Source organism: Bipolaris zeicola (genome assembly GCF_000523435.1).
Source record: "Bipolaris zeicola 26-R-13 unplaced genomic scaffold scaffold_91, whole genome shotgun sequence".
Taxonomy (NCBI): Eukaryota; Fungi; Ascomycota; class Dothideomycetes; order Pleosporales; family Pleosporaceae; genus Bipolaris; species Bipolaris zeicola.
This window is the reverse complement of record NW_006912140.1, coordinates 44,480-61,436: the sequence shown is the minus strand read 5'-3', so window position 1 is coordinate 61,436 and position 16,957 is coordinate 44,480. Positions and strand designations below refer to the sequence as shown.

The window sequence follows — 16,957 nt, the reverse complement described above, 5'->3', positions numbered from 1 at the left end:
TGCTTTACTTTCCCTTTTTTTTCTTTTCCTTTTCCTTCGGATGACTTGTATTCTATCCCTTCGCTTTCCCCTTACCCCCATTTCCTCGTTGCTTTGGTTGCATGGACTGTCGATATGAAGACGGCACCTTGGTGCAACTAAAAGAAACGTTGAGCATGAGCACTTTGGTAGCACGGGCACGAGCATGGTCGCCACGTCGGCGGCGTTTTTCGGGCACAGGAGAGGATGCAATGGCCACTTGTCGTGAGCCTGGAGCTAGGTGGCAAGTCTCGAGTAGACAATGGAATCAACAGAATCATGTATCATTGTTCTTTTTTTTTGCGATGGGTGATGATATTATTGATGATGGTGATGGTGATGATGATGTGGTGTTGGTGAGATGATTATGATATGCATGGATATAAAGGCGGAGATGGGAAAGAAGAGTGCTACCACGGTGCTTTGGTAGTAGAGAGAGAGACACAGTATGGTTGGTTGGGTGGCGTGAAATGACGAGGGGCAAAGAAGTGTTCCAGCGCTTGGATTGGGAAGACGCCATGACGTGACACTCGGCCTTCCGCTTCTAGCAGGAGCCTCTCCAAGACAGCCTGAACACCTTCCTTGTTACCCCTAGCCTACATACACTTTACACACAGCGCTTCCACCAACTGCACCAACACAGTCCTGTACCAGCACGCAACCTTTACGGTGTCCGACAACGATATACGTCGCCTGAACATCACGGCTCCCAGCGATAGATATCCAGACACAACAGCAACCCGCGCGGATCCGAAGATTTGATTGCTAGACGATGCGCACTGCTTTTATTCCACTCGTTGTTTCGCTGTTTGCGACAGTAGCCATGGGGCTTGCGCCACACCGGAGCGTCATCATCAGTTGGCCGAACGACACGCCGGACGAGATCGTGGAGCAGAGCAAGGAGGCTATTCGAAAGGCAAAGGGTAAGTGGAGAGATGGTAGAATTTGTCTGCTTGGGCACCCGATAGGCTGGCGATACGTTGAGTCTGCTGCTGACGATGGTGTGTAGGTGAGATTACATATGAGTACAATATCATCAAGGGGTTTGCGGCCACGGCCCCTGCATCTGCGCTGGAGCTGGTGTCTACGCTGAGCGATGTGTACAAGTGCGAGATTGAGGAGGACGGCATCGTTACAACACAGCACAACAAGGAGTAGTTGGGCAGTGAGCAGGGGAAAGACAGACTGTACTAGGGACGAGTTATGGGCTTTGGGTTTGAATATTGGGCGTTTTTTGGGTTGGCGTTGGGCAAAGGTGGTGATGGTGTTGGATGGCAGTATGAATGTTATGTATGTAGTTGGCCATGGTATTGCTGCATGTAAAAGCAAATAGCCACTGCATGTAGACGTGCATACAGTATACACACATGCCCACGTGCATACTTATCTTGACATACTACTACACAGGCACCCAGGCCTGTCTCTCATCCCATATCGCCTCGACGATAAAGTAGGGCGGGCGGACAAGGCGGTGGAGCCCTGCAGCGGCCCCTTCCCCGCCATGGCTGGCCTCACTCGGGGACGTGCGAGTCGTGGCAGAGCGACGCCTTCGGCCGTGACATGCGCGTCATGTGTCTTATGGCAGCAGTGCGAGGTGCAACTCTAGACTAACGGCTAGGACAGGCCATCGCCGACGACGTCAGTGCCTTCATTGTCGCGATCCGAGCACGGCACAGCGGTGAAGCGCGGCCCCGCGCAAGTGTGTGCTGTATTCCGGCCTAGCGTTGGCAACACATCCAACCTCACCCTCAACGCGTCGACACGTCCTGAGCCGGGAACAAGCCTGTGCGAGGTGGAGCAGCGCCGTCTACAAGTCACTGCAAACTGCCCGTCCGCCTCGACATGCCCGCCGGCCACGCTCGACTCTGCCTCCATCGCCATCGCCATCGCCATTGATCCATTGATTCCCCTAGACACCCACGCGGGTTGGCAAGCCCCGCGACTGCCCCAACCATGGACGACTTCAAGCCCGAGCTGCTCAAGGCCCTCTTGGACTGGGTATGTCCCAAGCCCACCCTCGACTCTATTTGTTTTCCGAGCATATGCAGCTGACATTTTTTTTTCTGCTTGCAGGTCAATACCTTCGACCTGCCCTTTAGAATCACAACGCTGAGCCAACTCGAGGATGGCCAGATTCTCTGGCAGATCCTCAACGATATCGATGCCGACTACTTCAACGAGTCCCTACCTAACTTCGAAGAAAACCACCGCCGCCAATCAGACAATTGGATCCCACGATGGCAGAATCTCAAGCACATCGAGCGCACCACGTCAACATATATCCGCGAAGAGTGCGAGCAACTACCCGTCCTCACAAAACGCATGATACCAGACCTGAAGACGGGCGCTCGTGATGGATCAACTATGCTCGTTGCCAAACTTACAATGGCCGTCTTGCTCGCTGCCTGTTTTTCACCCCGCAGCAACCAACGCATGCTGCAGGTCATGCCCAAACTCGGCACCAAGACGGCCGAAACCATTGCAGAAGCCATCCAGGAAATGCAGGCCTTGGACCAGCGCATGTCAGAACTCGGTGTTGATGCAGAACTGACTTCAGACCCCATCCTCCCCGGCTATCGATCTCCCACACGTGCAGCCTCGGGCCAGCCGCCCGCCCCAGGCAACGAACTCGAACAGGAGGCGCAGTTGTTCGAAGCTAACAAGGACCGCCAGGCATTGAAGGTGCAGGTTGTGAAGCTAACTGAAGAGCTCAAAGCCTCACGAGAGCGCATCGCCAAGCTCGAGGAAGATGTTGCCGAAGCAAGTGCCTACCTCGATATCCGGGCCGGCCAGGCCCAGCGAGAAGAGTCGGACGATGTCGAAAACCTGCGTAACGACTTGTTGCGTGACCGCCAGTATATTGATCAGCTGGAGCAGGATCTGGCCAGTGCCAGGGAGATCATGGACAGCCAGAAACGCCGCCTCGACCGGTTGCAGGCTGAGGAAGGATCGAAACAAGAACTGCGTGACCAACTACAAGTCGTCAAGGCCGAACGTGACGAGTTGAGCCAAAAGGCAAAAGCAAACGAGAACCTTAAGAAGAAGATTGAGTCCCTTACAAAAGAGACGAAGCAACTAGAGGCCCTACGCGAGGACCACCAACAAGCACGCGAAAGGCTAGCACAACTGGAGAATGTCGAGGAAAGGATCGAGGTTCTACAAAACATTATCAAGGAAAACGGCCAGACACTGGCAAACGGCGAGCAAGCCATCTTCGAAGAAAAGGGGAAGCGGACGCGGGTCGAGCATGAGAACCTAATGCTCATGAAACAACTCGAGCAGACACGTGAGTTACAATACAAGGCTGAGGATGCCAAGCAGGAGCTCGAGGAGCGGATACGAGAGCTAGAATCAGCAAACCATGCAAACCAAGGCGATAGTCTAGAAGATGAGCTCTCGCAAGACGAAAACTCACAAGAACCTGAAGTGAAGCCCACATCTGAAGGACGCATCAGCGCAGATGCCATTGCCTTGCAACAACGAGTCGACATTCTCACTGCTCGTTTGAAGTCGCTGGAAAGTGAGACACTCAAGCAAATGCAGGAGAACCTTGGTCTACGGTCGGATATGATGTCGGAGAAGGACGAGACTAGTCAAAAGTAGGGCTGCTTCCTATGATTGTGTTCTTCACCAAGCTAAACAGTGTCTCACACAGGCCCTTTTTGGAACAAAACGAAAAGCTTCAAACAGCCCAGTCAGAACTTGAGGAGCTTCGTCGCCGGCTGCGGGAGCAGGACCTCCAAATGGCAGAACTTCGCAACGAGCTAAATAGGAGTAGGTCACGTGACACATATGCACAACCAAACCATGCTGACCTGTTTGTAGAAGCTGATATTGACGACGATGTGCGGGCGGCGAGCATGCAAAAAGAGCATGAACGTCTGCTGGTGCTGCAAGAGCGGACCAATGACAGACTACGCGAGCTGGAACTTGCAAACGCAGAAAAGTCAGGTCTCTTGCGAGCAGCTTTGCTTGACCGGGACAACCTCCCACCAGAGCTGCTTGAACTCAAGAGGGTCGAAACAATACAGCAGATGCGCGAGATGATAGAGTCAGTTGTCAAGGCACCTCCAGAAACACAGCCCAGAGTCCTGGACGCGACAAGTTCAGAGATCGCCGAGACCATCCTCTCATCAGAGGCAGCCCTGGACAAGGCGAAAAAAGTAAGTAACAAGCAGATTTCCCATACAAAGTCATCTCCTTCCGCCTTTGACGCGGCTGTCATGACCATGAAGCGATATCAGCTTGAGCCGTCGTTGACTGCCGCTACCCTGGTGCAACCGGAATCGCCGCAGAACAGCTACGTCAGAAAGAACAAGTCACTCCTAGAAAAGTCGATTCCGACGGCGGGTGCGGGACAAACTAGTCGGGATCGCATGGCGCCGCCAGTGTTGCCAGAGATGAGCAAACTGCCAGCAATGTGCGAGGATGAGTACTGCATGGATCAGATTCTCAACGACTACGTGGCAAGTTTGTCCCTGGCCTAGCTGCCCGAGTATACTTGTCTTGACGATGTTTTTCTTTCCCTTCTTTCTCGCAATGCATCAAGAATCGAAACTGACTCAGATAACAGGACCTCCAAGACCAGCTCGATATGAACGAGTCACTACGAGTGCAACTCGAAATGGCCAAGGCAGAGACAGCAGAAAGGGGCTCGGTAGGCACCCAGCCACTTTTTCTCACATGCAAAAGACTGACAAAAACAGGCCGAACTTCAGCAAGAAGTCGAGAACCTCCGGCGCGAGAACGCGCTGGTCAAGTCGATGTGGTACGACATGAACCAGCGACTGCTGAGCAACACGGTTATCCTGCAAAGACGCAGCGAAGCACCCAAAGGCTGGCTCGGAAAACAGCGAGCCGCTGTTGGAGGAGGCGCAAGCGTCTTAGTACGTCAGCTTCCCTCCAAACAAACTTGATTCTAAAGTTACTAACTAGGTGACACAGGGCCGGAGGTAGTAGGAGCAGGGCCACAGAACCAACTTTCGCGAACAGACGGACCGCTCGTGTCGTTTCTGTTTATTGTCCACCTTGTCGGGCCCCAGAACCAGGTGTGGTTCAGCATAGCGCAGGTTTGGTGGCATTTATATTGCGTCAAGATGTATAGACGGATAGTCTTTTGTCACTTATACCCACTTTTATTCATTTGCATGTAGCGCGGGAGTTTGCTGATGAAAGAGAAGGTTTTTTTATTTTGTACATTTTCTTGTCTTGAAAGTTTTTTTTGTTACCACACTCTAAAAAGAATATCATGTTTGAAAATTATCGTGTTGAGAAGACAATTACATGTGGCAGGTTAGGCAGGCATATGCCGGTCTACACTGCCATATCAGAGCAATGAAAAAGTTAGTCAGAGAAAATATATGAAGTCGAACAGCCATTATTATATTAATCCCCTTGCAACTTATTACCTATTAGTCACTTCAGTCAAGCTCACCCACCTTCTTCTTTCCCTCACCTTCCATGTCATCAAAAAAAAACAATAATAACATCCCAATTACACCATTTCCGGACCTTTCGCCCCGCGTCAACTCTTCTCCGTACGAACCACACAGACCTGCCTCTTGCAGTTTGCGCATTGCCCCCCGTCACAATACCACTATCCCCGATTAGGAAAGCGACAAGATGGATATCGCGGTGGTTCCAAGACTTTTGCTTGGCGGGTTTGTTTGTATCCTGAATCCCCTCCCCTACCCCCGCCCAATCACTTTTATTGGCTTGTTTCCTTGCTGGGAGGAGGAGTGTGTAGGGACTTTTTTGGGTAAGGTGACGGGGCGCAGTTGGGTGAAGTGGGGAGGATGGGACGGGGATTGGGGTGGGTAAAGGTAGCGTGAGGGGAGGGGGGAAGGGTAGTAATATAGTATATATTGGAGGTGACTTGTTTGCTGTGATTTTTTTTCTGCTTGGATTCTTTTCACTTCACTTCTTTTTACTTCCTCTGTTACGCCCTCTTGATTTTCCCCAAAGGTAGCTTCTCGATCAAGTGGTCAAGGAAAGAGAAGGAAAGATGAAGTCGCTTGGTCTTCTCGCTACTGTTTGCGCTACTGCTGCGCTGGCAAAGGGGCCGGAGCGAGTTAGCAATGCGGCGAGGAGTATTACGATTGAAGTTGCGCCGGGGGAGACGCGCCAGATTACTGAGGATGAAAGGTGGGATATTGCTACGGTGAGTTTGTGGTGGTGTTGAGACATCTTTTTATTACCACTCTCTTTCCCACCCCCCTTCCCCCCACGCAAACCTCTTTCTTTATTACAGTTCCCTTTTTTTTTGTTGATACTGACGATAACCCCCAGGGCGGCGGCTGTGGAAGCCACTTCTTCGACATCACCGACTCGTTTGCCGAACCCATAGCCGTCACACGCGCGGCCGCCTACCCAACCAGCTTCCAATACAGCGCCAACATCCGACGCCTATTTCCCTCGCTCAGCTGGGCCAACATCAAGAAAAACCTCGAGCAATACTCGACCTTCCATACGCGCTTCTCTGAAACCCAATCTGGCGCCGACGCCGCCCAATGGCTCCTCGCCCAAGTGCAAGCCGTCGTCAAGGCAGCCAACAAACCAGGCGTATCCGCCTCTGCATTCCCGCACTCGCTCTGGCCCCAAAACTCAATCATCGCCCGCATCCAAGGCCGCTCCAACCGCACCGTCGTCGTAGGCGCCCACCTCGACTCCATCAACTCAGCCAACCGCCTCACCGGCCGCGCCCCGGGCGTCGACGATGACGGCAGCGGCTCCATGCTTCTCCTCGAGGCCCTTCGCGTGCTCCTTACCGACTCGGCATTCGCCGGCTCCAACAACCTCTTGGAAAACACGATTGAATTCCACTGGTACGCTGCTGAGGAGGGCGGGCTCCGCGGCAGCCAGGACATCTTCACGCAGTATAAGAATGCAGGCAGAGATATCTGGGCCATGTTGCAGCAAGATATGGTAGGTTACACGAAGGGGACGTTGAATGCAGGGAAGCCTGAGAGTTTTGGCTTGATTACGGATTTTACGGATGCGGTGTTGAATCAGTATCTGGTGGGCGTCATTGGTGAGGTACGTTTATATCCCCATTTCCCTTACGGTTTCCCCCCCCCCCCTTTTTTTTTGCCACGAGGAGAAGCGAGGTGGAACAAGGAAGAAAGAAGATGAATACAACGATACTGACGTAATTTCAGTACACCGACATTACCTACGTCAACAGCACGTGCGGCTACGCATGCTCCGACCACGGATCCGCCATGCGCAGTGGATACCCCGCCTCATTCGTCTTCGAATCAGACTTCCGCTACCGCAATCCGTACATTCATACTCCGAATGATACCATGGAGCATATGGATCCTAACCATGTGCTTCAGCACGGACGCTTGGTGCTAGGTTATTTGTATGAACTGGGATTCAGCAAGGCCTAGGTTTGTTCTTTTTCTTTTTTTTTTACCAAAGGGGCGGGGGCTTTGCTGTGTAGATGTGAATATGGGATATGAAATTTTTCCTGATGAATCATGTATATATTTACAAAAAGAATTCCAGATATGATTTTTTTGACTCGTGTATTGTTGGACTTGTTTTTCTTTTCGGAGGGTTCATCTATAGATTTTTGTTAATGGTTAAGCAAAGGGAAATTATCCATACGCTCTATGCTTCGTCATACTGTTTCCCTGGTAGTTCGGGCATATCGATTCTTATTTCAGCAAGAAGACATAAAAGAGAGAAAGACTATGACGATCGGACATGGTGAGACAGGACCCGTTTGAATCTCGAGGTCACGAGGGCATGCTGAATAAATGAAGTTGGGTAACGCATTGACATCTGACATGAGCTAGATAAAGGTACGTAGATCAAGAATGAGAAAACAACCTCACGACTTCCAAGAACACTATTTTCTTCGAGAAGCATTCACATATACAGAGCCATTGTGTACAGATATACAACTCCAACACACTATGTTTCCCTCTTCATCCACTATCTACTCAGTATATTGTACTCCACCACTTCCAACAGCCGCTAGTACCATACTATCCCCACCAGACGACACCCCCTAGTACTCGGCCAGTCTCAACCTCCTCCCAATGTTCCTGCGTATCACGTCGCGCTCGACGGGTTCGACTTGTGCTCGATTGGCGTTGAGCGCCTGACGGAGCATACCCGCGTCGAAGAAGCCATCTATGCACAAGAAGAGCAACAATCAGTATAATGAAATCTTTGGAAAAGAAAATCTGCGTCTGTGTGGGGGGAGAAAGAAAATGTGAATCAATAAAGTCTTGGACACAAATCTTGCAGGAGAGATCAAAATGCTAAATTGCAGAAGTCTGGAAAGAGAAGAAAGAAGTCAAGAAGAATAGAAAATTGGCTTCTTCTTTGCCGCAGACGCTCCCTGCGTCCCCTGCCTCGCTCGCACCGTCTTGAAAACAGCTATCGGCTTCTTCTGCGAGCTCGACAAGACCGCCGTCATGGGCTTAAACGGCGGAGAGTGAGGCGGAGTCGGCGGGAGGTGCATAGGCGGAAAAGAAGAAGCAGAAGAAGAGGAATCGACACTTGAGGTATCGCCAAGGGAAAGGGAAGGAGGGGAAGGGGGAGTCCTACATCCACCTAGACCATCGTCTTCTTCTTCATCTGCGACGCTCTCTGAGGGCGTCTGTTGTTTGGCTCCGTCGCCGAGGATGATTCTTCCTCTACTCTTGAGGCGAGTAGCCAGTGGTCTGTCTTCTGCCTCGCGCGCGCGTGTGGCCGTCTTGTCAGTAGAAGTACCACGGCGTTTGATCTGTCGTAGTAGCTTGCGGATCTCCAAAAAGTAAGATTCCAGTGCATCGATAAAGCGGCTTGTCTGTCGGTGCTTAGAAGATGCACAAATGGAGATGCTGCCGTCTTTGATGATGTAACCAATGCCGAATCCCTCAGCGGAAGTGGGACCGAAACCAAATTGACGGAGAGAAGGGTTTCCGCAATTTGAAGTGGAAAGAATCGTCGTGTTGATCTTATCCCAACCGGCGTCTGCGAACAGTGCCGGCATTGAGTGCTGTACTGGGGAAGGAGGTGGTGAGCTAGAAATAGATCCATTTTCTGAATGCGTCGAATTACGGTTGGGTGAAGCAACACCGGAAGCATCGGGACTAGATGGTCGTGTTGAGTCCCAGCCGTCGCTGCTAGCCATATCTTGAGACTCGTCAATGGCGCGCTGCCATATACAATACAGGGCATACAAATGCCTGTCTGGTCCTTGAGCCTTTGAACAAATCTTAGTATTCTCCGTGTGCTTTTGGCAGGCTTTGCGAAGTGCGTCAATCTTTTGACTCGCGGGATTTTCGCCCCAAAATGTCTTGAGAAACTCGACCGACTCTTCTGTGACGGATCGAATAGCTTCAGTTCGTCCATGGTAGTAGATCTTAGTCATGGCAGGCTCGTATACACACTCAATCCTCCCATACAAGCCGTAGTAAGCAGCCTGGAAGGCCATCTGAACGAAAGCATCGGGTGAGAAGCCCATCGAGGTCATAAAGTTCTTTCCATAGTGGGGAAATTCGAGGGTAGCGAACTCATTCTGCTGGATAAGGTCTGCTAGACGTGTCTCGGCGAAACGCAGAGCCGTACCCAGCTCAGGAACCATGTCCCACTCAAGCTTGTGAGGCGTAGTTTGAACATCGCCGAAGCTCTCGGGGTCTCGCTTCGCAGGGTCGGGGCTTGACGAAGCCCACAGACTGGGTGCACTGCCGTTGATGGTTCTAGCGAAGCGGAGAATAGTGTCGGTATATACGTCGGAAGCGAATCGAAGGACGGTATGGCCATCAACACCAGTGTGTTCAAAATTGATACCTGCGCTTCCGTTCTTGCAAACGATAATTTGCAACTTGTCGTACCAACGGTTTGTGCATGTGCCAACCTGCACTCCGCGCTCAATCTTGCTTGTACCACAGAGCATGTTCATGCAAAGGTCCGCGCCAGTCTGGGGCTCGGTATAATCGAGACAGAGTACGAATAGAGCGGAATCAACAATGTTCAAACAATCAGAATTGTTTGAACCTTCTTCCCTGTGCAGTACATCACGCAGGCCAGCCCACACCTTTCGGTTTTCTGTGCTCAGCACACCTATTGCGCCCTTGGCAGCTTCTTGGATCGGGACTTCTTGCGCATCATCAATAATCACCTGCAGGTTAAGGGCGATGTCCTTTTCCGTCATGATCAAATCGTGGTTGTCGTCCATGACATCGAACCAGTAAACTTGGCCATGGCACATGACAACGATGTGTTTTGAGGTTGGGTCCTGGCCGATTTGGCATCCATGTTCAGTTGGTATTCTGGCCGTGCCGAACAAACGTGAGTACTGGTACATGCAAAGGGGCTGTCCACGGACGGTGTCAGGAGGTAGCTCCTCTCGACGGACGGCTCTGACAAAAGCAAGCGCCGAGACGACTAGTGACGCTGCACGAGTGACTTGGTTGTTGCGAGCAGGGGTAGGGTCATCTTCCAGTAAGAAGAATGGGTTTAGATTGAGTACGACTGGGTTATCGAAATTCAGATACGAGTCGTACCCTGATGGTGGTCAGCGCATGCATGATGACATTGATTGATAATGGAGGGGCTTACAAAACTGTTCAATGTAGTTGGCTTTTCCACTAGCATACTTCTTCAACTTTTCTTGCAAGACCGGGCCATCGGATTTTAGAAAGTCTTCTACTGCATGTACAGTGTCGTTATACTCTTTGGGTGTCTGGAGAGGCTTGAGGGCGGCAAGGTATTTTTTGCATGAGCTGTCGAGCTCTGGAATGGGAAGTTTGGGAAGACTGTCCTGATGGGCAAAGGTGATGCCTGGCCTCGAGTTTGGGTTGGTGTGGTTTGCTAAGGGAGCTTGTGCTTCAGCTGGATAGGACTGTGTGCTGTTCCTTGCAGATTCCTCGGAACGAGTTGCTTCCTCTTTGGACATGTTGGATGCTTTCTGGAGAGTATCCTCTAGAGACGAAGGCTGGGTAAATTTACGAACTGCCATGGCGAGAAGAGTCAGTTAGGCGTAGAGAGGAGAGATGGAAGTGGCAATGTTGAGATGCCGCAAGGCACTGCGATAGAAGTAGTGGCAGTCTTGAAAACAGTAGGCCGGCATGGGTACTCTGAAGTTGTCAAGAGTGTCGGGGTGCATGGGCATGGGCAGGATGGTCTTATTATAAAGGCCAGGACGGACGGAGAAAAACAGCACTAGGTAGGGATCCACTTGGCAACTGGGCATGTGAAAGGCTCTGCAAGCCAGGGCAAGAGGATGCAAGCAGCCAGCCCAAGCAGCCGACCGCCGACTCGGTACGTGACCCGTTTAGGGGCAGACGGGAGGAGTGAATGACCCGAGACTTACCTGCTGGCGCCAACCCGGCCTAGACAGGGGGCTAAAAGAGTATGGGCGTTTGTCCAGAAGTGTCGAGTTTTGATGAGCTGGGGGCAGTCAAAGTGATTTTCTTGTGCAACGACTTACTAGGCAGCTGTGGGCGAGCCGGTGGACTTGGGGCCCCAGGCGCAAGGTGATGAGGGATAAAAAGCCGGAAAAGATCAGCCGCGGGCCAGAAGAGCAAATGGAGCGAGGGAGAGAGAGACTCGGTCGTGAGGATACGGCATGCGCGTAGGGCTGTTATCCCGAGGAGGACTAGTGGGCCTGTAGGTAATCAGGTCATAGAGCCACGGACGAGTGGAAGTATCGGCGGCAGACTGGGGAGCTTGCACACAGCAACCAAGCCCAAGCATGCGCAGATGGGGCCGCGTATCGAGCGGGAGTGTCTGAGTGATGACGGCAACCTGGCTGTCGATGGCGAGACTTGGGACGAGGCAGTTGTAGAGCACATGATGCCCGCCTTTCCCCAGGTTTCTCCCATTGTCGTCATGTCATGGGAGCTCTGGTGGGCTGTGGCGGGGGAGATGTGGCTGATGCACGCGGTGCCAAGGCGTGGAGAGGTGGGGGGACGGCTGTGGGTGTGGCGCATGTCATGTTATGTTCATGGGGAATCGGAATCGGAATCGGAAATACTATTACAAAGAAGAATAGTTAGTTAGTACATACTACACTGCTATACTACTCTCCTTCACTCTGCAATGACACTAGGCCCATGACGGATCTGCTGCACGTGCTGCCGGACTTTGATGCCACCCCATTCTCCCATCTGCTACCTTCGCTCGACAAGGCCCTCATCACCACCAATGACGTCCTCACTCTCGACGCGCCCACCATCGCCAAACGCGCCCAGGTGCCCACCGGCGAACTGAGGAAGCTCGCAGATGCCGTGGTTGCTGCCCTGCACCGTCAGCTTGGCTTCGGGCCAGAGGAACCTGCCCCCACTCCCAAGCGCGACTGGGCTTGCATCAGCACCCTCGATGACGAGCTCGATGCTGCCCTGGGCGGCGGCATCCCGCGTGGGTACCTGGTAGAGGTGACGGGTGAGAGGTTCGTCCTGCCCATCCGCCATCCCCGCCGCACCAGAGTCGTTGAACTAACGGCTTTTCTAGCGGCGCCGGCAAGACGCAGCTGCTTCTGACCCTCCTCTTGGCCTCTCAGCTCAAGCCGCCCCACGGCTTCGCAAAGTCGGCAGTCTACATCTCCACCGAAGCTGTCCTGTCCACCACCCGTCTTGCCCAGCTATTATCCACCCACCCGGCTCTAGTTGCCCTCCCCGATGCTGAGAAGCCTTCACTATCACGCATCCTGAGCATACAAACGCCCGACCTCGAGTCGCAAGAGCATATTCTGCGCTATCAACTGCCCGTCGCAATCAAGAAGCATGACGTAGGCCTCGTAATCCTCGACTCTGTCGCGGCAAACTATCGCGCCGAGTTCGACAAGCAAAGCGGTGGAAATGCTGCTGCATCCATGGCACGGCGTGGCACACAGCTCGCTCAGCTCGGCGCCTTGCTGAGAGAGCTTGCGCGTACAGAGGGCATTGCCATTGTCGTAGCAAATCAAGTAGCCGACCGCTTCACCAAAGCCCCATCTGCTGCTGCGTATTCCGCTGCATCTTCAAACGCTGCCTCACGCACCACATCTGCAAATAGCCAGGGCAACGCTACCCGCACCACTTCTACCGGTAGCCAGCCCAACGATGCTGTGCCTCCACTACCGTCACAGCAAGACCAAGCCCTCCTTCTCTCGCCCGACCCACTAAGCCTCGACCACCAACAAGCCTGGTTCACCGGCTGGGGCGACTCCCCCTACGAGCAAATACATGTACAAAAGACGCCTTCGCTTGGCCTCGTCTGGACAAACCAAATTGCATGCCGTATCGCGCTTAAGAAGCAACCCGTATTTGCAAGCAGACCGCTCATCCATACGGTCAATGGCCAGGACGAGTGGGCCGACGAAGAGCGTCACATTTCCAAATGGCGACGCTGGTTCAAGCTCGTATTTGCGCCTTGGGCCCCGCCCTTGCCGGGACGCGGCATCGAGTTTGAGATCCAGAAGAGTGGCATCAGACATGTGGTCAAGGAGGGGAGGAAATAGCAATAGTATTGACTTGAGTACTAAGCATTGCACCACCTCTGATTTGAATACATCTTCTCAAACTTAGATCATGGTAGACATGCTGATGCCACGTTGTCTTTATTTCTTTATTTCTAGAAGTGTCTAATAAACCACGTATCCCATCTCTCTGAATAAGAAAGACCTTTTCCACCCATCTACTACCATTGGTAGTAGACACCGTTCTAGCACAAAAAACGTTTCAGAAAACTATCAGAATGCAAAAAAAAGAGAGAGGTTCAGTCTCCACAAATGATTATTGTACATGAATCTTGCCCTGGAAACGTTCCCATCAAGCCCATCCTCCCAAACCCCCCCACCAATCCCATAACCCAGTCCCTACCCTTTTCCTTATCCTCCCCAAAACACCCTTCCTTCTCAGAGCAGATCCTTGAAATACCCGAAAATCCCTCTAGTCCGTAACCTTCCAGCTGTCGAGCCACTTGAGGTGTCTCCATTGGCTGCTTGGTCCCACCATACCAAACGAGATGGCGCGGAAGAACCAGTACAGACCGATCACGAGCACATACAGCGCCGTGAAGATGCCCCACTGCACCTGCTTGGGCAGCTTCCTCGTGCTAAAGTCGAGGCAGAAGCCCATGACGAGAATGGCAAACCACAGAGCCGGGTAGTAGTGGTGCACGTACGTCACACGGCCCATAGCCACAAACGGCACGTAGTGCAGGAACCATCCGATAACCGGATAGATGCCCGCGTAGTGAATCTGGTCAATCTCCCACTGCTTAAGATCGTCGTATCCGCGTTGCCATCGTACCAGGTAGAAGAACACAATCAGAGCAAAGATGCCTAGCGAAGCTGTACTGCCCCAGTAAATCGCTGGGTTACCGAGCAAAAAGTACTTGACAACTGTTGTCATGTTAGTGAATTGTCAACAGGAAAAAAAACATGTCTAAACTTACTGTCATCATTCCAACCGCACATGCGAAGACCAACGTGGAGGATAGGCCACTGCCAGAAGCTCGACGCAAGATCATCTTGCTTGTCAGGATCAGGAACCAGCGCATTGTTCGACGTCATCATGGCAACGTTGAGATGGATAAAGTCCTGCAGGAAAGGTGATTTGTAGTCGCCCGGGTTACCTGGCGGCAGTCTTTCGTTGACGTGGCTTTCGATGTTCCAGTGTGTGTAGACATCGCGCGGGCTGTTCTGTTTCGTGCAAGTCGTCTCAATTTGTTTGAATCCCCACTGGGGCAGGTTGACGTTGCCCGCGCGAAGATAACACCCGAGATCCTTGTGTCTAAGACGGAAAGCTGTAGTGAGCGTGCGGAGCCTCGAGTGATCCCTGGAAGAAGCGTCGCGGACTACCTCAACAACCCAGTGGTCCTTGGTATCTCCAACAGTCGTGTTGCCGTAACAAGAAACTTCCCAGTCGCTCTTAGTAACAGGAGCTGCGACTTGATGTGAGTGGAGGTTGCGACCGGTCTGAGCGTGGATAAGACGGATAACATCGCCATTGCCGGGAAATCGGAGCTCTTCGTCTGGCTGGTATGGGACCTCGTGGCGGTTAGGGTAGAAGAACCAATCGTTGTTGGCGTCCTTGTGGTGGTAGCAGGTAACTTGTTGTTGTCCGGAACCTTCGGGATACGTCTGAACGTGAGAGTGTAGCAGTCCACCACCGTATCCCATGTTCTTCAGGGTGGCACGGGAGCCGTACGCAATCTCCAATGGGCTGTCCTTGCCAACCTGGGTTCCTCTCAGATTTGCCTGGAAGAGGGAGCTCATCTGGGCGTCACCGGGTCCGCTGTTTTCGAGGATGATGAAGTGGAGGTAGAAGGAGAACATGTAAACGGCGAGCGGAATGAGTATAAGACTGAAAACTCGGAAAGCAAGGTGCATGGCGAGCTCGACCTGGGCATGTCAGCTTAACTAAATGACAAATGGTCATATAACATACCTTGGGCATCTTGAGGTCACCAAACTTGTGCCAGAGATCTTCGGCTGTGTACAGTCCTACCAAGGCGGTGACGAAGAAACCAACCCACTTGACACTGCACACGCATCCAATTGAAACACCAGTCAACATCAACCACAGACCCCATTCCGGAGAGAAGGGGTCGTTTCGCAGGCGGTGAAACTTGGACCAGCAGAAGACGGTTGTAAAGGTGAAGCAGAGAAGCATCGAGTCGAGAAGGATGAAGCGACTGATCGTGGTGTACGAATTCTCGCAAAGAACGGCCAGTGTGATGAACCATACAGTCGGTCTGCGGAAGTTCAATTCCCTCGCGGTAAAGTATGCCAACGGAATACAGACAGCGCCAAAAGCCGAGTTGAAGAGGCGCATAAAGGTGTAGTCGAGTTCCTCGGGGTATTTCTCTCCTGACTTGAACTCAAACGAGCCATTGTATCCTGCAAGGTATCCGGATAGACCAACGAGCATTTTGCCGAGCGGGGGGTGGACATCGAAATAGAACTCGCGCTTGAGGTAGTGTGAACCGAACTTGCCAAAACTGTCTGTAGTCAGAACCTGGTTCGCATACGTGGTAGCAGATGTGCTTACTGGGCCTCGTCCCATGTCACAATCGGCGATAGGCCAATCTTGTACATGCGCGTGAAGAAGGCGAAGAAGGTAAATATAAGAGGAGCCCAGATAACCTCGTACTCGTCAAGCAGCGAGATGATGCTGAAAGGCTGTGCCCAAGTTAGCAAAGGACTCGGCGACCATCATTTGGCGGGCAGCTATAATGCCGCGTGGATAGGAGGGCATACCTTGTCCTTTGACTTTTCCTTGTCCGGTACCTGTATCGTTGGTGGCGCGGAGGCATCTTGTCTTGTTGCTACATTTCTCCTGCGTAGCTCTTCGGCTTGCGCATCAGCGCCCGTTGCGTGGGCGGTTGACGCCATTGTGGGAGCGGCTTTTCCGTCTATGATCGATGAAGGATATCGTTGCCGGGTAGTGTAAGAAGACTGAAAGGGACCCGTGGCTTCAAATACGAATTGGGGGGTTCAACGAGTAGTTGGTACCACAGGAGCTGCACGACCGCTCGGTGCAGCCGTACGCAAGCAGGTGGACTTGAGGAAAAGCAATCAAATTAAAGTGGCCGCTGGGCCGTACGATGAGAAAAAAAGGCCCACGCACAATGAGGGCATAAGAGGCGCAAAGAAGAAAAGGTCGATGGACCAAAGTCGCAGTGCTGCAGAATCGAGGAGGTGGGCTGTCCCGAATTGGATCTACGAGCAAAGGGAGCTAGCCGCCCGAGTGCAAGGGGAGAGGCGACACTTGTTCACTTTGCTCTCTCACACTCAGCCCCCATCACATGAAAGCCCCAATCCACGCAGTCTAGACGCTTCCAAGCTCATGGCACTCGTTTCCGTCAACGTATCGCAATGATCCAATGATTGCTCTGCAGAGTGAATGAGTGGTCAATTTGGGTTGGTTGCTACTATTCTGGGAGCGGGCCTAGGGACATGGCACTTGCGCACGTCACCAAACTCAAATCCCAGTCGCAAAAGATGATCAAA

At 52.3% G+C, this 16,957-nt stretch overlaps 6 protein-coding genes across 6 annotated transcripts; 4 read left to right on the top strand and 2 right to left on the bottom strand.

The window, feature by feature from the left end:
• Positions 1 to 790: 790 nt before the first annotated feature.
• COCCADRAFT_37460 (uncharacterized protein) lies at positions 791 to 1,176 on the top strand (the record flags this gene model as incomplete). Its single annotated transcript, XM_007714874.1, has 2 exons — positions 791 to 941; positions 1,028 to 1,176. The coding sequence occupies 2 exons, from the start codon at positions 791 to 793 to the stop codon at positions 1,174 to 1,176; spliced, it is 300 nt and encodes a 99-aa protein (XP_007713064.1).
• Positions 1,177 to 3,761: 2,585 nt separating this feature from the next.
• Positions 3,762 to 4,505, top strand: COCCADRAFT_98171 (uncharacterized protein; the record flags this gene model as incomplete). The annotated part of the gene is made up of 2 exons (XM_007714873.1): positions 3,762 to 3,792; positions 3,844 to 4,505. The coding sequence occupies 2 exons, from the start codon at positions 3,762 to 3,764 to the stop codon at positions 4,503 to 4,505; spliced, it is 693 nt and encodes a 230-aa protein (XP_007713063.1).
• Positions 4,506 to 4,742: 237 nt separating this feature from the next.
• On the top strand, positions 4,743 to 4,934 carry COCCADRAFT_98243 (uncharacterized protein; the record flags this gene model as incomplete). Its single annotated transcript, XM_007714872.1, has 1 exon — positions 4,743 to 4,934. A coding segment is annotated over one exon (192 nt), but the record flags the coding sequence as incomplete, so codon positions are not given.
• A 1,088-nt stretch (positions 4,935 to 6,022) lies between these two features.
• On the top strand, positions 6,023 to 7,409 carry COCCADRAFT_98210 (uncharacterized protein; the record flags this gene model as incomplete). Its single annotated transcript, XM_007714871.1, has 3 exons — positions 6,023 to 6,178; positions 6,307 to 7,053; positions 7,176 to 7,409. The coding sequence occupies 3 exons, from the start codon at positions 6,023 to 6,025 to the stop codon at positions 7,407 to 7,409; spliced, it is 1,137 nt and encodes a 378-aa protein (XP_007713061.1).
• Positions 7,410 to 8,035: 626 nt separating this feature from the next.
• Positions 8,036 to 10,978, bottom strand: COCCADRAFT_5693 (uncharacterized protein; the record flags this gene model as incomplete). The annotated part of the gene is made up of 3 exons (XM_007714854.1): positions 8,036 to 8,160; positions 8,581 to 10,524; positions 10,579 to 10,978. 3 exons carry the CDS (start codon positions 10,976 to 10,978, stop codon positions 8,036 to 8,038), a joined length of 2,469 nt encoding a protein of 822 aa, XP_007713044.1.
• Positions 10,979 to 13,889: 2,911 nt separating this feature from the next.
• COCCADRAFT_5691 (glycosyltransferase family 39 protein) lies at positions 13,890 to 16,339 on the bottom strand (the record flags this gene model as incomplete). Its single annotated transcript, XM_007714853.1, has 5 exons — positions 13,890 to 14,344; positions 14,398 to 15,346; positions 15,393 to 15,945; positions 15,996 to 16,126; positions 16,205 to 16,339. 5 exons carry the CDS (start codon positions 16,337 to 16,339, stop codon positions 13,890 to 13,892), a joined length of 2,223 nt encoding a protein of 740 aa, XP_007713043.1.
• Between the last annotated feature and the right edge of the window lie 618 nt (positions 16,340 to 16,957).